Genomic DNA, 27,640 nt, shown 5'->3' on the forward strand with positions numbered 1-27,640 from the left:
GCCACTTGCAAGGCAAACACCTTACCTGCTGTGCTATCGCTCCAGCCCATACTATGCTGAGTGCGCCTGATCTCACATGAAGAGAAAAAAAAAAAGAAGAAGAAGAAAAAAATTCAGCAAGAAAAGCAAACGCAAACAAATGCAAGATCAAAACTAAAAGCTTTTAAATAACAGGGAATGATATGTCTTGTTACTTGTACATAACAAAGGTTTTTGAACAGTGGCTCAAACTTTATCTAACTTATGAAACTGTATCTAAAGGATTTCACAACTACATTATAAGAAATGGGAAGAAAATTACACCAAAATAGTCATAGTCATTGCTTAAAACTGATTGTGGGGGCTAGAGAGAGATAGTACAGTGGAGAATGTGCTTGCCTTGCATATGGCTGATTAGGTTAGACCCCTGGTGTCCCACATAACTGCCTAAGTGTTGCCAGGAGTTAACCCCAAGCACTGCCAGTTGTGGCCCCCCAAAAAAACAAAATTTAATTGCCTTATAAATAAATGTTGTTAATGTTAATATTGAATTGTTAGGCAAATGTTTGAAAAGTTGAACTCAACACTGGATAAAACAATAAAACACAATGTAATAAGTTTGGGGCTGGAGAGACATAAGACATGATACTTGTCTTGTATATGCCCAACACAGATTCAATCCCTGTCACTCCATATAGTCTCCAGGACTCACCAGGAATAAACCCTAAGCACCAGGCCAGAAGAAAGCCCTGAGCACCACTGGATGTGGCCCAGAAACCAAAAATTTAAAATAAGGGGAATGGTGAATAAGGATAAAAGAATGGAAATTTAAAGAGGAAGAACCTGCTCCACAGAAAAACAATCTGCACTCCACCCATTGCCTGTCAGGCAAAGCATATCCTTCCCCTTTCATTGATCTCAGAAAGACAATACCCACCCTCCAGTCCCCTGCACACTGTCTGCCAACAGGTGGCATCTTCTTTGGGGCATATGGAGACCCTGGCTTTCAGACAAAGACTGCCCAGACGGCATTACAGTCACGGGCATTTCTCCCTGCTACTAGGAGGACAAGCTAAGGACCAAGAGCTTTCCCTCCCCGACAGAACATGAGAAAAAAGAAATCTTCCATGAATTCTCAATTGGGAGAACATTTGGAAATATTGGAGCTCTATTTGCTTTCAATATTACCGCAACAAAATTATGCCCCAAGATACTAATAAACCAGGTGAAGCCGCACCGCCCCAGTAGGTTCAGTAAATAAATAAATAAATAAATAAATGAACCAGGTGAGACTGAGCACATGATCACCAGTCACTCCTCAGAAAAGAAAAACAAGATCTCCACAGCCACAAGAGCGAGCAAGGCACACAGAGGGACTTTTCCAATGACCCAAGAGAAGTCACTAAAAAGTGTAAGTACACAAAACAATGGGGACTGTCATTCCCACCTGTAATGCTGCCTGTGGGCATAGCAGAAACATTGCAGGTGCAACAAGTGGAGTGAGACTGTTTCTGCCAAGATCTCTCAAGAAAAAGGAGAAGGAAAGGGAGGAGGAACCTGGGGTGAAAATTGTGAGAAACGAACAGAATTCAAGGGGAACCCGTTCATCCTACCAAGGAAAGTGCCAGGGAAAGGCTGGTTTGCATTCGGCTGCAGCTCCGAGATATTTTTCTAATAACCAAACAGTGAAAGGGCACAAAGCTCCCTGGAGAGCAGCATATCAACAGTAGCTCAGAAGGGAGCATTAGGGAAGGAAAGAAGTCCCAAACTAGCTGGCACGACCAGTAATTTTCACTTTGTTTCTTGGGTATCACTGTCTGGGTGGAAGATGGTATTTCAGCTGCTCTGAATGTGGGAGAGAGCAAGGTGCTCGAGTTTTATTCTGGAAATGTATCTGTAGAGACGGGTCCAAAGATCTGGCAGGGGCAGTGGACAGTATAATTTATTACAAAGACAGAGGAGCAGAAAGGATTTTCATAAACGTATTACTAAGTCAGAAGAGCAGAAAGGATTTTCATCTGCATCTGTGGACGCAAGTGTAACTCTGTATACATCTTGTGTGTCTTTTTCTTGTACACGCAGAGTTTAGGAATAAGGATTTGTAATCGTTTCTTTCTTGGCACTGTTAGGAGCCTGTGTCTGTAAACCGAGTTGTTTTCGGCAGCTGCTTCTCATCCCACATTACACTTCCACTACAATTTCCTTAACCGTTTTATAGTTGCATAAGACTCGTAATTACATGCACTGATATACAAGCAATAGAAGTGAAATTGTGAACATAGTTCTTTTTCACTTTTTCTTGTTTGGGTTTGAAGCGACAGCAGGAAGGGTTGAAGCACAGAATCTAGCCCATGGGGTTATTTCTCTGACCTTCTCACTCTTTAGGTATATGACCCAGATGTCCTCTCCAATAGAGAGAATGGAACTTAAGGCAAGAAAGCTTGAAAAAGAAAATGGTGACATTGCTCCCCAAACTGATTATATTTGTGTATAATCTTATGGTACCCAGAATCATGAATAAAAATGCAATACAAAGATGGGGATGTGGTTCAGGGGTAGAACACATGCCCCATGCATAAAGCCCCTGAGTTTGATCCTCAACACTACACAAGGAAAATTAAAATACACTATGTATCATGGCCCCGTTGTGCTTCAACCATCAATGAAAGGCAGTTTACTTTAGATTACAAATGCCCTATTACATTTAATGACTCAAATTTATGAATGTGAATCTGCCACCTATTAAAGATAGCTGAGGACATAACCATAATGCCTAAAATGAGAGAGAGAAAGAGAGAGAGAATAGGTGCCTTCAATGGAGGCAGGCTGGAGTGGGGGTGGCTTAAAGGGATGGGATTGAAACTGGGGACACTGGTGCTGGAAAATTACACTGGTGGAAGGATAGGTGTTGGAACACTGTATGACTGAAACACAATCATGAACAATTTTGTAATGCTCTAACTCACAGTGATTCAAAGAAACAAAGGAAAGGAAGGAAGGAAGGAAGGAAGGAAGGAAGGAAGGAAGGAAGGAAGGAAGGAAGGAAGAGAGAGAGAGAAACAGAGAAAAAAGAAAGTTGGGGAAAATCACGTATCCCCCTTTAACGACGCTGCATCTATTTCTGCAGTATAACCATCTGCTCCTAATCATAACTGTGCCCTTAAAACAAGTGCTTTCTTATTGCATGGAGATTGTGACTCTATAAAAATAAAATTAAAAAATTTTAAATATTTTATAAGTAAAAATTTAAAAAACAAATTTGGTAACACCCAGCAATGCTCAGGGGTTAGTCCTGACTCTGTACCCAGGAGCCATTCCTGGCAGTGCTCAGGAGACCAGATGGGATGTTGGGGATGGAACCTGGGTTGGCCACATGCAAGGCAAATACCCTACCCACTGTATTATGCTTTGACTCCAAAAATATTTTTATGGGTAACATTTTAGAAAGCCTCATCATTTTATTTGTTGTTTTATAAATTTTATTTTTATAAAGTTGTTTGCACTAATTTATTAAATTCAATATTTTAACACCAATTTCACCACCATTACAACCCTTCCCAGCACCATTATTTTGAATTTTACCACCACCACCCAAGCCTGCCCCAAAGGCAGATGCTAAATAATTTATTCTGTATTGCTTTTTTAGAAAATCCCCTAGAAATGATCCAAAAAGGTCTCCTTAGAGGAAAGTGTGTGAAAATTGTTGTATCTCAATTTGGACCCATTAAACCCCTGTGTAAGAGATTATTAACATGCTGTTACAGGTTGAGCCTTGTGTGTGTGTGTGTGTGTGTGTGTGTGTATGTATGTAGCACTGTCATCCCATTGTTCATTGATTTGCTCGAGCAGGCAGCAGTAACATCTCCATTGTGAGACTTGTTGTTACCGTTTTTGGCATATCGAATATGTCACGGGTAGGTTCCAGGCTTAGCTGTGCAGGCAGAATACTCTCGGTAGCTTGCCGGGCTCTCCAAGAGGAACGGGAATCGAACCTGTGTCGGCCGTGTGCAAGGCAAACACTCTACCCGCTATGCTATCACTCCGGCCCATATATATGTGTGTGTGTGTGTGTGTGTGTGATACATACGTACACAGGAATTATTCCTGGCTCTGCACTCAAGAATTACACCTGTTGGTGATGGCGGAGCATATGGGATTCGGGGATCAAACCTGGGTTGGCCACATGCAAATCAAATGTCCTACCTGTGTACTATCACTCTAGCTCCAGTTCCCAGGGATCTTAACCTACTGCCAGTGAACCCCATGCCCACCCCCAATGAAATCATTCATAGTACAGGAAATCCGTGAACTTGAATCAGTAAAATAATGCGGCTTCATTTTCCCTCACCTCTAAACCAAGTCATCTTCTCTCCACCTCAAAGCAGGAACAAATCCCAGTGACACTGACCACATCTGTGGCGTGACACAAACTGAAATGGGCTCATCGCTTATCACAGTCCTAGTACACAGTTTGAACTATCGCCTACAATAAACGTTGCTTTAAAATTGTTATGGAAGGGGCTGGTGCCATAGTACAGCAGAGAGGATGTTTGCCTTGCACACGGTTAAACCAGGTTTGATCCCCCATATCCCAATATGGTCCCCTGAGCACCACCAGGGTAGGAGAACTAGGAGTATGCTCTGAGCAATGCTGGTGTAATAGAAAACAAAACAAAATCAAAAGAATCATTATGGGAAAATCATATAATCACTCCCATAGAAGGGCAGGTGCTGGCTGTAGAAACCCATGCCAGATCTCATTCCAGTTTCTTCAGCTGATAGTTAAATAGAACTAGCCACCCCTTCCCTCAACCTCCTATTTGTCAAGGAGGCAGGCACACTGGAGAGGAGTGCAGTACTGCAATTATATACATAAGGAACCAATATTTACAGTATTGTAGGCCACAGAATCTATAGACCATGGAATCGCAATCATAAAAAAAAAAATTTACAGATACACCGCCACAGTGCCAGAGTGATAGTACAACAGGTAGCGCGTTCGCCTTGCACGTGGTTGACCTGGGTTCCATCCCCAGCATCCCAGTTGGTTCTCTGAGCACTCCCAAGTGCAGAGGTAACCCCTAAGCATCACTGCATTTCCCCAAAAAAGTGAGAAAAAAAAGATAACACAGCAAGGTAGCAGCAAAGGGTCAAAGGTGAAACAAGAGAAGAACTGATCCATACAGGTGAGTTTGTGGGAAGCAGAGAGGGGTTTAAAGGGAGGGTCATAGGGGTCCTTGGGAAAGGGCACATTGGTGAAGAGTGTGGTATTGAAATTATGTGCAGGGGGGGTATAATCATCAATATTGTCACAAACAACAGGACCTCAAGCAATAAAAGCATGAAACAGAAAGGAAAAGGTAAGAGGCTCACTGCCGTGAGTGGGAGGCCACAGGCCACAGCACGCAAGGAAATGTGGCAACCGGCCACACAAATAGTGTTTCTCCTTTTTTATGTATTTATTTTTTTGATTTTTTGAATCACACCCAGCGATGCTCAGGGCTTACTCCTGGCTCTGCACTCAGGAATCACTCCTGGCAGTGCTTGGGGGACCATATGGGATGCTGGGGATTGGACCCGGGTTGGCCGCGTGCAAGGCAAATGCCCTACCCGCTGTACTATTGCTCCAGCCCTAAAGACTGTTTCTCACCTTAGGAAAAGCCAAGGTCTTGTGCTTTGCCCATTCTTGTATCCTTCTAATTCTCACTCACTCATTTGTACAGAAGTGACAGTGCATGGGCGTCCTGCTCATTCTCCGTTCTGGTCCCAGAGACAGGAGACTTTTCCTCTCTGGGTCCCATGGGTAGAAATAAAACTTGCTAGTACTTTAAATTTTCTACTCAGTTTTTTCTGATAGATAGGGCTACTTTCCGCAACAAAATTATGACAAGACATTAAACCCGGCCACTACATCTAGTGGTTGTATTAGTTTTTTTTTTTAATGGTTCTTCAACTATATAACAAACTAGGGTATTTAAAATGTTAATCAGAGAGAGAGAGAGAGAGAGAGAGAGAGAGAGAGAGAGAAGGTAAGTGCCTGTCATAGATACAGGCTATGGGGAAGAGGGACTGCGGGTGGCGGGAGGGAAACTGGCAACATTGAAGGTCGGAAATGTGCACTGGTGGGGGGATAGGTGTTAGAATATTGCATGACTGAAACCCAACCATGAACAGCTTTGTAATTCATGGTGATTCAATTGAAAAATATATATCTTGGAACAAAAGGAGTATGCAGCTACTGCCTGTGCCCATGTGGCAAAAATTTTTTTAAATCAATAAAATGTTAATGACTCTACTTCAAGATAAAGGATATATGATTGTAGAAAATAATTTTGCATATTCCCACAAATATATTTTGTGGGTACAGTTTCATGCAACTTCAATACAATCTCCTTCAAATTTCCAATACCCTACCACCACAGGCCATTTGGACCTCTTAGTCCTGGACCCCCCAAACCCCACCACCACCCCAACACACACACACACACACACACACACACACACACACACACACACACACACACCCCTCTGGTAATTTCAATTCTCTGTCTGTGGTCTGATTCCATGCGTTGTTCTCATTTGCTTTTGCCTGTTTCCTTGTGTTGTATCTCTAGATCCTAGAAGAATAAGATCAGGTGGTATTTGTCTTCTTCCTCCTAACTTTGCTTGACAAACCCTCGTATTCCATCCATGTTACTGTAAAAAGGATGACTCCATTTTTCTTCATGACCAGCAATATTCCTTTGTGTTTGTGTGTCACATTTTATTCTTGTACTTGGCTACTAGACACCATTTGTTGCCTGGTCTTAGTCTTAAAAATAGCGCTGCAATGAACATAGGTGTGCATATGTTTTGCATATGTTACATTCATGTTTGTGTTCTCTAGGGTTTGAGAATCTTGTTAATTCTTTCAAAAAACAGTTCATGCTATCATTTACTTTGAATAATTTGATTGGCTGCTTTGTTATTAATTTTCTTTTTTTAATTACTTCCTTCCTTTGGGACTGGAGCGATAGCACAGCAGGTAGAGCATTTGTCTTGCACATGGCTCACCCAGGTTTGATTCCTCCGCCCCTCTCGGAGAGACCGGGAAGCTACCAAGAGTATCTCGCCCGCATGGCAAAGCCTGGCAAGCTACCTGTGACGTATTCAATATGCCAAAAACAGTAACAACAAGTCTCAAAATTTGTTGTGAGATGTTACTGGTGCCCACTCGAGCAAAGCGATGAACAACAGGAGGACAATGCTACAGTGCTATTACTTCCTACATTTACATGCTTTGGGCATTGTGTTGTTCTTGATTTAGTTTCACAAACAGTGAAGGTAAGTGGTTTACTTGAACTTTGATTTCCTGATGTAAGCCTCATAAAAGCTGGACTTTTTTTCTGATAGTCTTTAGTCTCACTTGTTTTAACAAATCATTCTATTTCTTTGATTTTCTCTTTAACCCAATGGCTGCTTAAAACTGTTTAGTGTCCATATGTTAGAGGCTTTTCATGGCATTCTCTATAAAGTTAGTTTCTGCCACATAGCATTGTGGTCTGAAAAAATATTTGATATAATTCCCATTTTCATGACTTTATAGACACTTGGTGTAGTATTCTTTAGCGTCTTCATTTCAACTTGACTGAGTTCTTTCATTTCTTCCATCAGAACTTCTTCAAGTTTATTGATTCTCTGTTCAGTTGACTTTTTTTCAGATCATTAATCAGAGAGATATGTTGCTCTCAAGTTGTCTTCAAACAGTTTTTCTAAAAATCTGATGTAGCTGAGAATCATCTTCCTGGAATTTCGTCCCTGTCTGTGGATTCCACTGAATTCCTTTGTTTCTTCCTCCTGGTTCTGCGTCATCTGTGGGGTTCTCAGATCTCCCAGGTCATCTCCCCTGTAGGTGGGGTGTGAAGATGGGGGAGATGCTCCATGTGTGGTGTGGGGCTTCAGCTGTGTGACGCTGTAGGAGGAGAAAGTCTCTCTTCTACAACTAATCTTTCTGTGTCACAATGTGTGACCCCGGTATAAACTGGAGGCAGGCTCTCTCGGAACTCCTTTATATCCAGTCTGTCTCCCCACTGGGTTCAGGGGTGCTGTAGAAGCAGAGGAAAGTAGCACCTCCCGGAGGAACTGCAATGATTGAGTTGCTGGGTGCACTCCCTTGTAACCAGTCCAGTGGCCCACACAGTCCTGGGAAGCACCTTTGCTTTACTTTGTCAGTGCTGCTGGAGTCTTGAAAACACCTCTGAATCATTAAGTTTCTACCTGTGTTTTCCTGAAAGTGCCTTATGGGTTCAGTCATAACATGACTAATCTATTTTGAATTAACTTTTGTGATGATTCAGTATTGCTTCTTTGCATGTGACTAACTAGTTTTCCCATTACCATTGGTTGAGGCATTTCTTCCTCTGTTTTTTTATGCTATTGGCTCATCACAAAATAACTGCCCAGATAATTGATAGATAGTCCAGGGGCCAATGTACTTGCTTTGCAACCTGCAAGTCCCATACAACCTCTAGCACCTTATATGGTCCCCTGAGCACTGCTGGCAGTAGTCCTTGAGTACATGGTCAGAAGCAATCACTGCACACAGCCAGGTGGCCCAATCCCACCACTCCCAAGTAATAATAATTGTCCCCATATAAGTGTTTACTTCTAGGCTCTCAAATACAACAAAAATCGTTTTCCCAGCCAAATAGGCAGTAGACAGGCCACCCAGATGAAAGTCAACCCAGGTAATAACTCTCTTCCTCTCAGCCCCCTTTCTGAACTCCTGTGATTTTCCAAATAAAAAGGCACTGGCACGCAAGGGATTCATGTGTTCAGTGGCCAGAGGACGGACGAAGGACGGGAGAATAGAGAGACAGGAACTAGGCCCCAGGCTGGTCAGTAGACAGTTTATTTCTCTCTGTTGCCCAACGTAGTTACATATCTCCCCTTACGGTACAATCATAGCCGTAACTTTGGTTGCAGCCTCAGTCACCATAGTTTCATCATCCTAGTCTCGTAGACCTCAAAGTTCTCTACTTCATTATGTTTTCTTCCTCATCTCTTCATAGCCTCATAGGCCTCTACTTGCAGTCATCATAGTCATCTAGTCCTCCTTCTAGTCCTCACAATCCCAAAGTCCCAAAGTCTCAGTTCTCATCCTCCTAGTCATTGACTTTCTTGTCCCCTCTTACCCCTTACAGCATAGTTATACTGAGATCATGAAGGGTGGGGGTACACAAAGGTGGGATTGAACACTGTCATAACAACAAACAGAGGTAAAGCCACGCCTTTAGGAGATTAACTCAAGGACAAAATCTCATCTGAGGGTTCAGCACTCAATTACTAGGAGATGCCTCAAGGATGGGATTCAATTCAGAGTGTATTGCTTTCTCCTTTCCTCAGCTAGTAATTCATTTGAACACTCATAGTAAATTTACTTCTTATAATATTTCTAGTCATTTTATATGAACACAGTAAGAGATACATTGAGATTAAAGGTTGGCTCTTCCTGGGGATATCTCGCTTTATATTCCAGACCACGGAGCTCAGGCCAGATTAGTCTTTCCTAACCACAGCAGGGTCCTTATTCAGTTCCTTCTTTTTGGGTCATGACAGAATTTGTTCCATGACTGCGCTCTTGACCTATTATAGTTCTTGTGGCACTTAGCTTATCCCTTTCCAATGCCCGGGTAGCTTACAGCTTGCCCTGGGTCCATCCAGTCCCTTCGTTGGGACCCTGCTTTTGGAGTACTAGGAACTAAGGGCAACTGAGGCTTAAGTTAAGTAAATATGGAAGCCCAGAAGTAAATATTATTTGGAATCAATTAACTCCCATGTTACAAAGCATAGCATGAACTATCTTCCTGTGTCTATACAAAAATGACATTGCTAAATAAACCATGCAAATGACAAAAAGGAAAGCAAAAAAGCAATATAGAGTTATTAGTGCTTGATGGAATTGTGTGTGTCTTGGGGTTGTAGGAGTAGCTCAATAAACCCCTAAGCTCCCTGCAGGAGGAGCTAGGATAACCCAATGTTATCCAACAACCCCCACCCCCACCCACCGCACACACACAAATGGCTACTATTGTATTTAAGTCTTCTGTTGCGTTTGTGTTTGCTCAAAATAATTTTTATGCCAACAGGGCCTGTCTGGGGTTCTGTGGGAGAGATGAAGGACATTTCCAACTGAATGACTTTCTCTGTCTCTGCCTTTTGGCAGGGAGCCAGAGAGAGTCCAGGGAAATGCCACAGTCAGTCTGCTCCAGGGAGAAGATGAGAACATTCCCCTCAAGTGTCCTCACAGTACCGGACAGTATCTGCATGCACGGAACTTCAGAATGCCCAGTGAACTATGTCAACCAGTGTCCAGTAGACTGGAGTATCTCTCGTCAGGACAGCTTCTGACCACCCCTACCAGCCTAGTCTCTCTCAAAGCTCTCTCCAGCTTGTGCCTTCCTCTGCCTTTGCTCTATGTGACATACAGTCTCCTAACAACGGCCCCGGCACAGCCCAGGCAGCATTGATCTTGCTCACTGGACCCCTTTACTTGCTCTGTTGTTTCCATTCTCTCCCTTTGTCTTGCTGCCACTTGTATAAGAAACATCAAATCCATGTCACTAACAAACACTTGCAAGTGTTTTCTTTGATATCATTATATTTGAGCTAAAAAAAATTCAACTCTTACTACACCTCCACTAATAATGGCGTGGTGGATAGGGGAGCCTATGTGTGCCCATCCTGGTGATGTGTGTGCCTTCGGGGAGGTCAGTACTGAGCAGTTCTGCACAAACTCCCCACAGAGTGGACAACAGCTAAACTAAGAGAGCTGTGTAAGGGCTCCCAAGTGCAATCAAAATTGCACGTTAAAATATGTGTACTGCTTAAACATATGATACCAACTATTTCCCAAGTGAGAAAATGGTTAGGCAATATCTCATAATTCATGCGCTACAAAACTCAATTGAAAGGGATCAGGCTCCACCATGTTGGGTGGGGGAAAGGGTGCTCACTTCAGTAGTTTTATGACTGATTTTGTGCCTTATTAATCATGATCATTGTTCACTCTGAGAAGGGTAGAATTTCCATGGATACATAATAAACTTGGTCTGAGAGTCAGGACTGATTTTTAAACATTGTCATTTAGATATGTGTGTTAGATACCTCTCTAGGCATTGGCCATACAATGTTACAATAAATATCCCACTTCTTTAGCATTTGGTAAATGCTAAAGGGGGATGCGGTGGGGTGGGAGACACACACAACCATTCTCAGGGTAATCCTGGTTCTGTGCTCAGAGATTTCTCCTGTAGGGCTTAGAGAACTGTATGTGGTGACAGGGATTGAATTGTGGTCAGCCACATGCGGGAAAGCCTGCTTCCAAATTTCAGCTAACCATAAGGTCCAATCTCCCTCCTACTTAGCACAGAAAACATTTCATAAGGATGTGATTGGTGACACTGCTTATTCTTATGATTCAAATTGTCCTATTTCTTCCCCAAAGACAGGCTAATTTTCTTTTTCTCACTGTCCTTTGAGATTCACTGTATGCTGAGCAAAGAGAGCATAGATAAGGGGTCTTTGACTCCCATTTCCAGGTTCTGGAAGGAGGAAAACAACAGGGATGAGTAGCCACAGGGTAAGTCAAAGAGTTGGAGGTTCACACTCTTAGTTCTGAGAGGCAAGCGGGGGCGTCTGAAAGGAGAACAAAGTTTGGGCACAGGTTGAAAATGGAGCAAAGGGGCAGAGTGATCATAGAATGGGAAATGCATGCAACCAACCCAGATTCAATCCCTGGCACACCCTATGATCCCTAAGTCCACCAGGTCTGATCCCTGAGCACAGAGCCAGGAGCAAAGTCACATGTAATCCCCCCCATAAAAAAAAGAAAATAGTTGGGGCAGAGTGATATCACAGAACATAGGACATTTGCCTTGCATGCAGCAAACCCAGATTCGATCCCCAGCATCCTATATGATCCACCTTTGCACCGCCAGGAGTGATTCCTGAGTGAAGAGACAGGAGTAGACCTAATTCGTAAGCATCACTGGGTGTGAGAACACCCCCTACCAAAAAAAAAAAGAAAGAAAGAAAGAAAGAAAATAGAGTAACATGAGAGGGAGAGTGTAGAGGAATTCACTAGTTATCTAGTTTCCTAATGGGTCCTCTCTCCTAGGGTGCTCCTGATGGCCTCGTGCACGCTGTTTAAAAAAGTGCTACTGCTGTTGCTGTCCTTCTCAATGGTCTCCTGGATCATTCTGATAACTATCCAGAACTCGACTAAGGTAGGAAGCCTTTCCTCCAATATGAGAGCAAAATCGTTCCTGGGCTCGGTCTTCTCAGTCACAAGCCACCTCTCCTTTGCCAGCCTAGTCTTCTGGTACTTCTCCCCCTCCTCCCCTTGTTTCTCAGATATACTAGACACTACCTCTCTTATGCCCTCACTGCTCAGGAGCCCACCTCTCCGTTGCTCCTGCACCCCCAAAGTGGCATCTGTAGTAACATTCTTCTCACCCACTATGGGTGCATGTATGACTTAGCCCTGGAAATTAAGTTTTATGCTCTCTCTTTCTGCTTTATCTAGAATCTTGGTGTGGGGGGGAGGGGACACACCCAACTGTTCTCAGGGCTTACTCCTGACTCTGTGCTCAGGGGTTATTGCACTCAGGACTAGAATAAACCAGCAGGAGTAGACCAGATGGGGGGAATAATAAGAAACTAGAATATAATTATGAGTCAATATTTAAAGAGCAAGAGAGCTAGCACAACAGCAGGGTGTTTGCTTGCAGAGGCTGACCTAGCACCACATATGTTTCCTGATCTCTGAGCCCTGTCAGAACGATCCCTGAGCACAGAGCTAGGAGTAAGCCCCAAGCATATCCAGACATGACCCACCCCCACGTTACTGTTGCATTAATTGTGAGAGGTGCTCCTGGTGAAGGGGAGGTGGGCATGACAGTGCCATGAATGACCCCAATTGGACAGCTGAGGCACTGTGCTCAACCACTTCAGCCACATCCCAGGCTTATCAGGCAGATAAGGGAATCATTATCATGCTTATATTATTACTACTTTACTGTGTTTGTCATATTGAATACTCTCGGTAGCTTGCCGGGCTCTCCGGGAGGGGCGGAGGAATCGAACTCGGGTCGGCCATGTTGGCCGCTTGTAAGGCGAACGCCCTACCACTGTGCTATCACTCCAATTTAAGTATTAAAAAGTTTCCTTCAAAGTAAGGTTTAATATTTTCCATAGATACTAAAAAATTATTTGGCATTTATTTATGTACACTTCTAATTGGCTGGAGTAATAGCACAGCAGGTAGGGCGTTTGCCTTGTGCACAGCCAACCCGGGTTTGATTCCTCCGCCCCTCTTGGAGAGCCCAGCAAGCTACCGAGAGTATCTCACCTGACCAGCAAAGCCTGGCAAGCTACCTGTATTCGATATGCCAAAAACAGTAACAACCAGTCTCACAATAGAGAAGTTACTGATGCCCGCTCAAGCAAATCAATGAACAATGGGAGGACAGTACTACAGTACTACACATCTAATTGCAGTTATTATTAATATAATTATTACACATATATAATTATAATTCTGGGTAATTTATTAAAATTATGTTGTTATAATAACTACATTACAATTGTACTCATTTATATGTAATAATTATATAAATATAATTATTTCTGGGCCAGAGCGATAGCACAGTGGTAGGGCATTTGCCTTGCACGCAGCCAGCCTGGCCGAGCCGGGTTCAATTTCTCTGCCCCTCTCGGAGAGCCCAGAAAGCTACTGAGAGTATCTCGCCTGCATCACAAAGCCTGGCAAGCTACCCGTATTGTATTCAATATGCCAAACATGGTAACAACAAGTCTCAAAATGGAGACGTTACTGGGCCCGTTCGAGCATATCGATGAACAACAGTAGGACAGTGCTCTATACAGTGCTAATTATTTCTGCAATTAATAATTAGTTCATTGACTTTATCAGAGTTTTGTCAATTTTTTTTTCAAACATCCAGCTTGGGTTCTATTAATGTTTACATTTTTTGTTTGTTTGTTTTGGTTAGGTCATGCCTAGCTGTGCTTAGGGCTTACTCCTGGCTCTGTGTTCAGGCATCTCTGGCAGGGATCTGAGATCAGGAGACCAGATGTGGTGCTAGGTCAGCCTATGTTGGCAAATACCCTGCCGCTGTACTATCTCTCTGGCTCTATTAATATTTACCTGCAATTATATTCTATTTCCTTGTCCTGTCCCCATCTGGTCTACCCCTGCTGTTTTACTTTAGTCCTGAGTGCATTAATGCTGCTTTGAGGCTCTAGCTGAACTCTTTTGCTTACACTTTATATATACTCTAATGAATGAAGGGATTGTAGTCAGTGGTCTGTAAACTTTGTTCTCACACATCTCCTATCATAGGAGTCATAGCTTGTGAGTCTTTGTCATGTGGAGAAGCTGAGAGGGAGTTGGCAATCCCAAGAATGGAACCCAAGGCACCATAATGCAAGACAAGTGCCTTACTGCGCCAGATTGTTGACTCACTGTGAGACTTTAAAAAACATACAGAAAGGGCAGAGCAATAGATAGCACAGTGCCTTGCAAGTGGCCAACCCAGATCTGATCCCAGACACCAGATATGGTCCATTGAACCCCACCAAGAGTGATACCTGAGCCCACAAGACAGAATTTTAAGCCCTGAGCACCGCTGAGTATCACCATAAAATAAAATATAATGGATTATTGGGTTCAGTTTTCCAATCCATACAGGCCTTTCCATATCCATATCTCTAGATCAGTGAGTCGAAGTCATTGACATTAAGGGAAATTACTAAAATTAAGGCATTTGTTTTCAACCTTGGATTCTGGATGTTACTGATGTTTGTTTCTTTGGCCTTTTATGCAAAGCCCTTTAGAGTATCCTGCAGTGTTGTCTTAGTGACCATGAATTTGCTTTGCTCGTGTTTGTCGGTGACACAGTGCCATACCTTCAAATGTGAAAGACAACCTACCTCGAAAAAGTATTCTCTTTTGGATGCCAATTTTGTTCATGTGTTAGCCAAATCATACCATCAGTTATAGCCTGTAGGGTTTCATCTGAGAAACCTATTGTTAAGGACCAGCGATAACTGCTGAGGGATCAACCACCAGGAACTGCTCTATCAGGAAATGTTTTTTTTTTTTTTTTGCTCTTGATGCATTTTTATCTCTAGCTTTGGTTCTCACCATTTTAATTATGTCTTGCGTGGGTATATGCTGTTTGGAAACTTAGAGCTTCCTGGATCTAGAATGTTGTATCTGGGGCAAGAGCAATAATACAGCGGGCAGAACATTTGCCTTGCACACTGCTGACCCGGGTTCAATCCCCAGCATCCAATAGGTCCCTCAAGCACTACCAGGAGTAAATCCTGAGTGCAGAGCCAGTAGTAATCCCTGAGCATCACCGGATATGACCCAAAAGGGAAAAAAAAAGAATGTATGAGTCTATTTTCAGATTGGGAATGGTAGAATTTCTCCCACTCAAGCTTCTTCCCCATTCTCTCTTTCCTCTCCCCTTGGAACCCCTATAACTAAGATGTTTCTATTAAAGTGAGAACTATAGGCAGCTCTCTGATGTTATCTTCATTGGATGGGGGAGGGGAATGGATGGGGGTTTGGGGCCATATCCCACAGAGCTCAAGGCTTACTTCTGGATCTGTGCTCAGGGGTCACTCTTGGCAGTACTCAGAGATCAAACCCAACTTCACCACATGCAAGGTACACACCGTATCTGCTGCACTAGCTCTCGATGTCTCTTCCTTTTGAATTTATTTTTTCATATTTTGGGTGTATTGTTTTCTACATCTTGTCTCCATGCATTCTGATCTGTTCCTCTGCTTCTGCCATTTGCTGCTTGTTCCCTCCATTGTGTTTGATGCTTCTCTTCCTCTGCCTTTCAGTTCAGACCTTGTTGGACCTCTCCTCTACTTCCATCAGTGAACTGCTTACCCCTAGTCACTCTGGATTCCTTGTCAGGGAGATTAGGTCCCTCCTGTGTGCTCCTCACTGAGCTTTCTGTCATTATCCACTAGTGAAAGTAAATTCCTCCTGTCTACAGCAATGTGTATGGTCAGAATGAAGGTCCAGTTTTGTGCAAGCCTGGGCTGCCCTATCTGGTTTCCATTCACTGCTGGGCATTTCCTGTTTAAGGCTCACTGGATCCACAGGAACCCTGCAGACAGCCTCTTAGGCTTTACATGTGCCAAAATTTTACTGAAACCTCAGCTTCGTTCCACTAGTCTGGACCCATGTGTCTACCGATGCACGAGTGTGCCCAGATACTCTGCACCTCTGAGTCGGCCCAGACCCCCATGAGCATCCCTGAATTTGGCTGTTCCTAATGGTCACATACCAGGAGACAGCCACTGCTCAAGTCTGACCAGATATTTAATGTCTCCACCAAGAACAACATGCAAAGAGGGATGTTGTTGCACAAGCAGCCACAGATACCCTTCAATTCTGTGCCCTGGGGAATCCCCAACTTTGATGTGGCACAAGAACCCACCACCATCAGTCAGCACTCACTTCTGAGCAGGCCTCTCCCCTCTCCTGTATGGACAGGACCATGCCGGTCAGTAGGGGTGGCTCAGCAGACAGAGCAAGGCAGAGATAGGGTGCATATGTCTTAGCAACCCATGGTTCTAGTTTCAAATGGAAAGCATGAGGCATGCTCCCCCTGAACCCCCGCCTCAGGACTATGTTTGTTATTTAGGGTACAAAAATGGCTGGAGCGATAGCACAGTGGGTAGGGCGTTTGCCTTGCATGTTGCCAACTCGGGTTCAATTCCTCCGTTCCTCTCGGAGAGCCCAGCAAGCTACCGAGAGTATCCTGCTCACATGGCAGAGCCTGGCAGCTACCCATGGCATATTTAATAAGCCAAAAACAGTAACAACAAGTCTCATTTCATGTTCCTGGAATGAGCAGACACCATTAGGCTACACTAGCATGCAACAGGGATGTATGGAGACGTTACTGGTGCCCACTCATGCAAATAGATGAACAATGGGACAACAGTGCTACAAGGTACAAATAAGTATTGGGGTTCCTTATTCTATGACTGAAAATTATGGGATTGGGATTTTTATAGGGTTTATATGGAACTGGGATGCAACTTTAGGCCATATGCTATCTGGATGATAGTGTGTCTTCTATTTCTTTTAGCTCAGGGTTTAGTCCTGGCTCTGCACTCAGGGATAACTCTTGGCAGTGCTTGGGGGACGATACAGGGTTCCAAGATTGAACCTGGGTCTGTCATGTGCAAGGCAAGCACCCTACCCATTATACTAGCACTCCAACAAGTCCCCCCCTCAATTTTTTAAACAATAAATTTTCAGTGCATAAGTCTATTACTCCCTTGTAATGAGGAAAATTGACAAATAAGCAGAAGTGAACAAGTGACTACTAGAATCCAGTTGACAAATGATTATGACTGGACCCACAATTGGACAGGAATGGACGGGGTGGGGGGGAATGTAGAACTCAGAATTTAGTGATGACTGAATATAAGGTATATAAGGGGGAAAGCTTAATGCACAGAAATCTAATAATTAAAAGTATTTTCTGAGCAGTCATTTGGAGTAAATGTCTTTATTGATAATGTTCATACATTCACTAACATTGAGGTTAAGAGATAAATGTTTATGTTCCATGAAAAAGTGCCATTACTGTAAAAAACAAGACAGGGATTTGGTATCTAAAGCCCACAAGAAAAATGACTTGGCAAGGTCCATTTCATAGTCCATCACATTCCTTGCCATTTCAGGTTTGGTCTACTCTAAACTTCTGTGACTGGAACACTTTCAAGAATTCCTCAGACCCTGACTTATCGGTCACGAGGATGTCACTGACAGAATCTGAGCTGAGAGTCAGGAGGATCGTGGAGGAGCTTGACAAGCTCATCCCAGCCCGGCCCTTCACCCATATGAGCTCCACCACCAGCGCTGCACACAGCACAGCCACTATCCTCCACCCCCAAGACACATACTGCAGGGGGGACCGGCTGGACGTCCTGCTCCAGGCCAGGGACCACTTGGGGCGCAGGAAGGAATATGGCGGGGATTTCCTGAGGGCCCGGATATCCTCCCCAGCCCTGAAGGCTGGTGCCTCGGGAAAGGTGACCGATTTCCACAATGGCACCTATCTAGTCAGCTTCACCCTGCTCTGGGATGGCCCGGTCTCCCTGTCTGTCCTGCTCATTCACCCCAGTGAAGGAGTGTCGGCTCTCTGGAGGGCCAGGAACCAAGGCTATGACAAGATTATTTTCACGGGCAAATTTGCTCATGGCACCTCCCATGTCTTGGCTGAATGTGGTCTGACCCTCAACTCAAGTGCTGAGCTGTGTCAGTACCTGGACACTCGTGAACACGAAACTTTCTACTGTGTGAAGCCACCGCATGTTCCCTGTGAAGCCCTGACCCATATGTCCACCAGGAACCGTGCCATTTCTTACCTGACTGCTGAGGAGCAAAACCTCTTCATCAAGTAAGTTTGTTTCCAGAGATGTGGCTAATGGAATGTGCAGGTAGAAGGATACCTAGTGCCAGAGACATAATACAGAGGGTCAGGCACTTGAGTTGCATGTGAGCAACTTGGATTCAGTTGCTGGCACCCCATATGGTCCCCTCAATCACAATAGGAGTGATCCGTGAAAACAAAACTAGGCATTAACTCTGAGCCATTGGATTTAACCCCAAACAAATACAAAATAAAAGAAGGGTGCTGTCCTCTCATATGCAGCATGACCCCCTCAGGTGCTTCTGACGCTTAAGTGCCATCATTCACAGATACCTCCCTCCAGCACTTCACTCCTTGTGCCAAGATGAACTGTATGACATGGGTACCCACACTTCCCCACAGTGGCCAATACCCTTACATTGGACCACGTCCCCTCCGCCAGCCCTCTAGCTTGACACTGAGTGCACTCCACAGGGTAAACAGCAGTTACATCAAAAGAGAGTAAGTGTGCAGTAATATCTCTGTTCCCACATTCCTGCTGCTCTTTTGGGATGTTGGTGAGAAAATGCCCCAGAAGATCTTTCAATGGTGTCAAAAGCCCCATGGGCTAGTGAGGTAGCTCAGAGGCCTAAGGTGCTAGATTTTCCCAAGGGAGGCCCAAGTTCAAGCTCCAGCACCACATGGACTTGTGAGCACAGTGCAAGGAGTTACCCCTGACCATTGTCCAGTATGAACCCCCACAAAAGAGAGGTGGTCTTGGCTAGCATGAGGCCCTTCACTTAATCTCCAGGGATGCCACAAGTCTGCAGGCAATCCGGACAGCTCCAGAAACTGGGATACCCCAACGAAGGGGGACAATGCTGAGAAACCAAATTGTGGGTAGCAGACATGGGCAAAAACACACAGAAGCTTTTCTCCAGTTTTTCCAAGAAAATTTGGATTTATACATACAGTGAAATGACTACCACAACAGGCTCTTCTAACATCTGTCTTCTCATAGAGATTCAATATTAAGGAATGAAATTGTCTCCCTGTGACCAGAGCCCTTCAGATTTACTTTCCAAGCTTTCTTGTATATCGTAGTGGTGTTCGCTGTAGTCATCCCGTCACTGATTACCTCCCACTTATTTTATTATAACTCAAAGTTTGTCCATTCGACTACTTCCCTCTACTTTTCCCTCCTCGCTCCAGCCACCACACTGATTTATTTTTCTATGAATTTTTTAAAATATTTCATAATATAATATTTGATTACGTTTAATACTCAAACACCAATCCCATCACCATTACATCTTCCCACTACCATATTTTGGGTGTTTGCATTTGAAACCCCAATCCCCAAAGCAGAACTGTCAAACTTGTTTGTTATGAAAAAGTGCTGAAAATGTTACAAAAATGATCTTTTGAGGAAAGAGTGTGAAGATTGTTGTTTTTCACCCAGGGACCACTAAGCCCTTTTATAAGAGATCATAATCATGTGGTTAGAGGTTGAATCTTGTGTGTGTATATATATATATATATATATATATATATGTAAAAATTCCCTCAGATTCATTGCCTACTACTTTGAACCCCATCAAATATGGTGCAGCACTCTTGGAGTGTGCGTAGGGTGTGTCCTATAAAGTGTCGGGTGGCCCTAAATGCGGCCACATGGTCCAGGAATAGGTTCATGGGTAAGGTTCAGCTCTAGTGTGTGGAGAACGGCCATGAACATGGCTGCAGTTGAGTTCTGGATGTTTTTGGCTTCCAGAGATGGGTCCCTTGAGGTAGGGAGGGCTCTCACCCGTCCCCCTCTAAGGCGCCCCAAGTGAAACAGTCTAGCGTGGGTTCTGACGGCATGGTTATGGCAAGCATCATGCAATGCTTCCTTCCAGGAAAGAAGGTTCTATGAATTTTTAAGACTACATATAAATGAGGTCATCATGGTATCTTTATATCTATGTAACCTCATATAATGCCTTCAAAGCCCATCCACCTTAGAGATAACACTAGCATGTCCTTGTTTTTATGGCTGAGTTCAATATGTCACTACATATGGCCAATCCCTGTCTATTCATCAAAGGATGCTTAGTCATGTCAGCTGTGCTGTTTCTAAGATTTTAATCCATTTCTATTTAAAGTCATTATTGATAAGTTAAAGATTTCTTATTGCATTTTGTTGTTTCTAATCCTCCTTATTTGCGTTTTAATGTCTCTGGTATTATGCTTTGTTGTGTTTATTATCCTTCTCTGAGTTCTTGTAATTAGTATATAACTTTCCCTAGTGGTTCCATGTGGTTACACATAAAATCATAAACTCACAACAGCCTGTTTAAAATTGATCATTTCAGGGACAAGGAGGCAGTACAGGGTTAGGTTCAATAACCAGAACCCTATGCCCAGCCAGATGGTTGAACATCACTGAAAGTGGTTCCCTAAAAACAAATAATACTGACCATTCCAAAAGAGTTCATAAACTTTGTGCTTTTACTTCATTTTCCCCTCAGGTTTTATTAATTATTTTTTTCTGGACTTTGTCTTTATATTGTGCAACTGAAAATCTGTAGTTAAGGTCATAAAATTACTTTTTTAATCTTTATGACTAAATAGTTATGATTTTCAAAGTCGGTTTTATAATGTTTGTATTTTCACTTTCAACTCAACAAAACTACTTTAGAAAGTCAGACCGGGTGAGAATAAACTCCCCAGATTTTGTTTGTTTAGGAACATCTTGATCCTTCTTCCATTTATGGACAGATAAGCCATCACAAACTTCTTAGTTGGCAATGATTTTCTTTGAATATTTTGATTATTTTGCCCAACAATCTTCTTACCTGAAAAGAAGAATTTGCCAGTAGTAGTATGAATGTCCCTCGTATAGTTCCTCTTTTCTGTTGCTGTTCAGGTTTTTGTCTTGACAATGGGCAAGCATCATGTAGATCAGTGAGACCCTGTGAAGGGTTCATTCATCTGGGTTCTTCCCCTGTTCAGGAATCTTTCAGCCATGAAAAACACTTTCTGATCCTTCCCTTGTCTCCTATAACCCCCACCGTGTGTTGATTCTGTCATTAACACCCTAATTCCGCTGGGCTTTCTTTGTTCTTTGACATTCTTATTTTTTCTTTTTACTCCTCTGACAGTTTCAAATTTCCTGCGGCCCAAGCCGCTGATTATTATTGGGGTTTTGTTGTTGCTGTTGTTGGTTCAGTTTTTGGACCACATTTGGCAATGCTCAGGGGTTATTCCTGGCTCCACACTCAGGGATTACTCCTGCTGATGCTTGGGGAACCATGTGAGATGCCAGAGATTGAGCCCAGGTCAGCTGTGTACAAGGAAATGCCCTACTATCTCTCCAGTCCCAAACACTGATTCCTCTGCATGAACAAGGGATCAGTTCTACATTTGAAACTTGGGTTCGGTTCATAGAGTCAAAATCAGTTCCACTACTCTATAGTTCACCACAAGAATTTTGTTTCCCTGGTACTGTTCTACTCACCTGATATTTTTGCGACCCATACTTCCTTATCCTTATACAGGTACATCTGAGTAAAGGACTTTATTTTCAGAAAATATAGGTTTGCTTGGGCAGAAACGACCCAACCTGAGTTCCTGCCACTGTGCTCTGTCTTGGATGAGACAACTCTTTGTCTCCGGAGAGGGGACCAGTGAGGATGCTCCTTGCTGGCTTAGGTCAGGATAAGCTCTATGGGTTTCTGAATTCTCTGACTGGTTTACCAGATGTTTTGCACTGGGCACTATGCTGGATAATAGATGAGACTAAGAATTAGCTGTTATAGCCTAACAGGGCCATAGGCCTGGACCTAGATCACGTGAAACACAGTTTTGAGGGTCAGATTCAGGCCAAAGTTGGCACCCACTTCCTTGACTGCTGAGAATTCTGGGTTTGTCCTGCACACAGGAAGACACAGCTATGCTCTGTCCACCTAGCACAGCTTTTGGTGCACCCTGCTTGGGCTCCCTGCACCTGTGGGCTATACACTGCTGTGAGTGGACTAAAAACCGGACCTCTATCTCAGGCAGAGCAGAAGATTTCAAGCTGAGAACACTTTGTGATCTCAACCAGAACCAGTCACACTTGCAGTGTCCTTAACCAACAGGGCACTTTGTTCTGTTAGCCCTTCTCTTGGCTTGGGCACTGCTGTACCCTCAGAGTACCGGGGAGGGGGTCATCCCCAGATCTGCAGGTCAGCTAGAGCTTCAGTACAGAACTGCCTGCTCTGGAAGCCTGGGAGACTTCCGGGTCTGGTGTTGGCTGTGCTCTGGGAAGTCATCCTGCCTCTTATTAAAGCACCCCTTGGGCATCAGGAACCAGAAGACACACTTGCCAGCAGTTGGAGTTAGTTCTCAGCACCTTTGTATGGTCATGGACACACTAGATGCAAGAACCAGGAAAAAAAAAGAACTTCTCCAAAGGATCAAAACAGGTGGATAGGCACCCACCATGTTTCCTGCTCAGAATGTGGGCATGTAATAGATGATTCCAATTTGTCCTGATCCCGTGAGCAGTCTGTCCCTCTTACCTATCCCCTTCCCTGTCACAGCCCTGTCACAGTCACATTCCTAGAAGCTGAGACTGGCATGTGTCAGGGCTGTCCCTATGGTGCAAGATTGGAGATACAACTTGCCCCACAGTGTCTGGCTTCCGCCCACCCAACCAGGGCCCTGTGCCATGGAGCGCACAGACCTGGCAAGGAGCCGCATCTCCTCCCCTGTTCCACAGTCTGCCTGCAGCGCTGAGGTGCTTCAGCCTCACGTCTGTGTTCAAGACTTCTCCTGGCGATATCTTGTTCTTCAGTCATCATTGTCCTCTTGCACATAAGTCGGAAATCCATTACAGAATCTTACTGAATTCCCCAAGCTTTGGTTCCTGAGCTATACGTTCTGATTCCCTTCAGCAATAGCTAATAGCTCTTGGATGTCTGTTCTGTCCCTTTATCACAAGTGATTCCAATCACCACATCTCCTCTGAGCCCCTAACCAACTCTGCTCCCAAATCCAGACCAGGAATGTTTCTCCACTCCTGAGACTCAACCTGAACAAGCACATCGGAGAATCAATTCCCATTTATCTCTGCAGGACCTGGGTCCCCCTTTCACTCCTGAGCCTCCTTTTCTGTCTGTCTCCGACTTACCCCTAACATGACTCAGAACTATGCAAAGGGAAAGCAAAAGCTCTGAGGCAGTCATCATTTCTAGAAGGTGAACGTATCTTCTTTATTTCTTCATGCATCAGATTGAAAAGAACTTCCTGTCAAACACTCTCACAGATATTAGGGGAACAGCAACGAATGGAGAGCTTACCCCATCCTTCTGAAAGTATCTTTCTAGGGGGAAATTTCAGAAAAACATGGCAGGAATCACAGATTTAGAGGAAAGTAAGTGGCCCTGGATAAGAGGTTTGGATGTCTTGTTCAGAATCCTGAACTCCTTACTGAACAGACAGTGTGGGTTTTAAAAAGTACCGCAGGGGTTGGAGTGAAAGTTCAGTGGGTAGCACACTTGCCTGCATGTGGGTAACAAAGGTTCGATCCCCGGCATCCCACATGGTCCCCTGAGCACCACCAAGAGTAATTCCTGAGTATAGAGCCAGGAGTAACCCCTGAACTTTGAACAGATAAGGCTCCCAAACCAATTTTTTTAAAAAAAAAACTTTAAAAAATTAAAGGCCCTCCCATTGATCATCGATTTGCTCGAGCGGGCCCAGTAACGTCTCCATTGGAGACTTTGTTGTTACTGTGTTTGGCATATCGAACACATCATGGGGAGCTTGCCAGGCTCTGCCGTGCGGGCGAGATATTCTTGGTAGCTTGCCGGGCTCTCCGAGAGGGGCGGAGGAATCGAACTCGGGTCGGCCATGTTGGCTGTGTGCAAGGCAAACGCCCTACCGCTGTGCTATCGCTCCAGGCCGAAAAAATTAAAAGTACTACAGTTTGATTAGTGTTCCTGGCAATTGTGTTGAATTTATGGGAGATATAATGGAAATGGTATTTCCAAGTAGCAGCTCATAGTAATATAAGACAAGGTATTTGAACTAGGTATTTGAACTAGAGGGTGATTAAGCAGTATGAGACACAATTTGTGAATTAAATACTCCAAAGTTCAGATTTTAGGACACAGTGATGGCAGGGAGAAGAAGAACAGAACACTGTTATATATTGGAGAGTCCCAGGAAGAGAGACAATCTTCTAAAACTCCTCCTCCATGCACAGTGATTTATATCAGTACCAATAAATAAATACCCATTTTCAGTTGCAGGAAAGAAAATAAATCCTTTACTCTGAAGCGAGTGTCTTCTATTCTCCTCATGTCTGGACAGACATCAGACTAATTCATTGTGCTATCTTCCAAGGTCCAGAGTGGGAGTGGAAATGCTGAAACAACTTAAACCCATTAGTGTCTCCAGATGTGACGGTAAGTCTGCTCTGTCCAGGACTCTGTCCTGTGATAGGCAGTGCTGGGCACAGGTTTTAAACACAGGAGAGTAAGCCCAAGTGGGCACGATGTTCCTAGACCACCATTTTCACCAGGTCTCTATGGTATCAATCCCAATGAACATCAAAGGTAAAGGTAAAAAGGTAAAGGCCCTCCCATTGTTCATCGATTTGCTCGAGCGGGCCCAGTAACGTCTCCATTGGAGACTTTGTTGTTACTGTGTTTGGCATATCAAATACGTCACGGGGAGCTTGCCAGGCTCTGCCATGCGGGCGAGATACTCTCGGTAGCTTGCCGGGCTCTCCGAGAGGGGTGGAGGAATCGAACTCGGGTCGACCATGTTGGCTGCGTGCAAGGCAAACGCCCTACCGCTGTGCTATCGCTGATTCGATGGAGCGATAGCACAGCGGTAGCTGGAGCGATAGCACAGGGGCTGGAGCGATAGCACAGCGGTAGGGCGTTTGCCTTGCACGCAGCCAACATGGCCGACCCGAGTTCGATTCCTCCGCCCCTCTCGGAGAGCCCGGCAAGCTACCGAGAGTCTCTCACCCGCACGGCAGGGCCTGGCAAGCTCCCGTGACGTATTCCATATGCCAAACACAGTAACAACAATGAACATCAAAGAGAAATAAATCCAAGGAAAGAATTGCAAACTCTGTTGGAAGGTGATTTCATCTCAAGGTATCCAAAAGAAAGAAAATAGTAGTGTCCTGTTTGTTTGGGGACCACATCCGATGTGCTCAAGGATCATTGCTGGTGGTGCCACTGGACCATATGCAATGCCAGGCTTCAAGTCTGGGTCAGCTGCATGCAAGGCATGTATTCTTTCTCCTTCTGGCCTGCATCTACATCTGCAAGTATGTCTTCTAGGGCTAGTTATTCCAGAGATCCAGCACAGAGCTCTAAGACATATTCACCATGTTTGAGTAAAAATATTTTAGTTTGATTATCCAAGTTCCCTGGATATGACTGCTTAATCCTCACTTGATGTGACTTAGCAATTTTGTATGAAGCTTTCATTTTGTCAAATGATCTTTGGTAGAACACATACAGCCCTGTGACTTTGAAAGAATTATGGGTACAACTTTACCTTGGAAACTATGCTCCCTAAAGGCTATGGGTTTACTGGCAACAGCCGCGGAGGCAGCTTTAATTGCTCCTCTATTGACTGTTACAGAGGTTCTAAGAGATACTAGAGGCAGAGAGACACCTCAGCTAGGACACAATGTGAGGTCACAATCTGATGTCCACTCAACCAGCCAGCCAGAGTGGACAATCCTGCCTCATGCACAGAAGGGAACGCCCAGTTAGAAATAGGACAAAGGGTCCGGAGCAATAGTCCAGTGGGTAAGGAGTTTGCCTTGCATGCGGCAGACCTGGGTTTGATCCCTGGCATTCCATATGGTCCCCTGAGCACCACCAGGAGTGACTGTGGAGTGCAGAGCTAGGGGTAACTTCTGAACGTCGCTGGGTGTGACCCAAAATATCCAAAGGGAGAAAGAAAATAAATGGGATAGAGCTTGGAGAACCCCATAGTACCCCTGCACCCCACACACACAGTAGGGAGGAGGGGAGAGAAGAGGGAGTAGCACATTTTCCTACAGGAGAGGACCAAGGCAGAGTTACTGAAGGGATCCACACAGCCAGAACCCTGACAAGACTCCCAACCCCAGTTCCATTCCCAACACTGCATATTGTCCTGCCAGGTGTAAGCCTTGAGCACAGCGGGGTGTGGCCCAAGTGCCAAAAAAAAAAAAAAAAACAGAACCAGAAGGGTGCCAAGACACAGACTGTTGAGGTTCAGATCTGGAACAATGAAGAAGCAAGGACAATGAGTTACATCCACAAAAATAGCCCCCTGCTATTTGCCCAAAGCTCTCTGCTGCAGCCCTCTGCTCCCCTGGCACCTAGAGTGGCCAGCAGGAACAGAAAATGAAGACATAGCACCACCTACTGGAAATGTGAAAGATGTGCAACACAGTGCGGACTATGTGGTCTTCTAACTCTTAAATTTTAAGCCCAAAAGTCAGTGATGATATAAAGCACTGCAATAAATCACGGTGCCTTGATTAAAAATAAAAACTTTAAAATATATACTACTAGCAACTGGCCAAAAATACAATAGAACTTGGGAGTTGAGGCTGAAGATAATAATAATAAGACCTCCCAAGGAGAGAACAATTTTCCAACAAACAAACTAAAAGACAGGAATGAACCTGGCCTAAGGGATGGGAAATTTATAATGGATCACTCAGAGATACAAGGAAGCTCTGGAAAAGGAATTCAGTAGCTCAGGAATAAATTAATAACCAGAAGCTAGAAACTGAAGCTAGAATCAACCCAATTCAGGATGAAAAGACAAACAAAGGAGTGCCCGAAACTCTAAGGAAAGTGAGCCCGGGGTGGGGGTTGTGGGAGGTGTGAAACCACAGGCTCGAAGACTGACACAGTTCCTGGAGAAGAGAAATAAGATCGTGGAAAAAGGAATATTGTGAGAGCGATGTGAAACCTCTAGAAAAGGCACCCTCCAAAAAAGAAAAAATAGCAGGAAAAGAGAGAGGAGAACGAGATTACTCAATGATGTAATAGCCACGGACATTCCAAAGCTGGGGGCACAGCTGCTAGGCAAGGCTGGGAAAGGCAGAGACAGGCCGGCTGATCTAGAGACAAAGCACTTAGACCGATACACACGCTAATGGAAAGATGTTTAAGTCCATGACATATAATACAAAAAGATGTCTAGGGAAAAGAAGC

The 27,640-nt window shown here is 44.2% G+C and overlaps 1 protein-coding gene across 1 annotated transcript in view; it reads left to right on the plus strand.

The window, feature by feature from the left end:
• Positions 1–12,146: 12,146 nt before the first annotated feature.
• The window catches only part of LOC130016822 (NXPE family member 1-like), a 32,026-nt gene continuing 16,532 nt past the window's right edge, over positions 12,147–27,640 (plus strand). Inside the window, exons 1-3 of the mRNA XM_056107527.1 lie at positions 12,147–12,245; positions 17,761–18,479; positions 24,804–24,865. Of these exons, the coding sequence (XP_055963502.1) occupies positions 12,147–12,245; positions 17,761–18,479; positions 24,804–24,865 (880 nt within the window). The remainder of the gene's footprint in view (positions 12,246–17,760; positions 18,480–24,803; positions 24,866–27,640) is intronic.

Source organism: Sorex fumeus, unplaced genomic scaffold, assembly GCF_029834395.1.
Source record: "Sorex fumeus unplaced genomic scaffold, SorFum_2.1 ptg000169l, whole genome shotgun sequence".
Classification (NCBI taxonomy): domain Eukaryota; kingdom Metazoa; phylum Chordata; class Mammalia; order Eulipotyphla; family Soricidae; genus Sorex; species Sorex fumeus.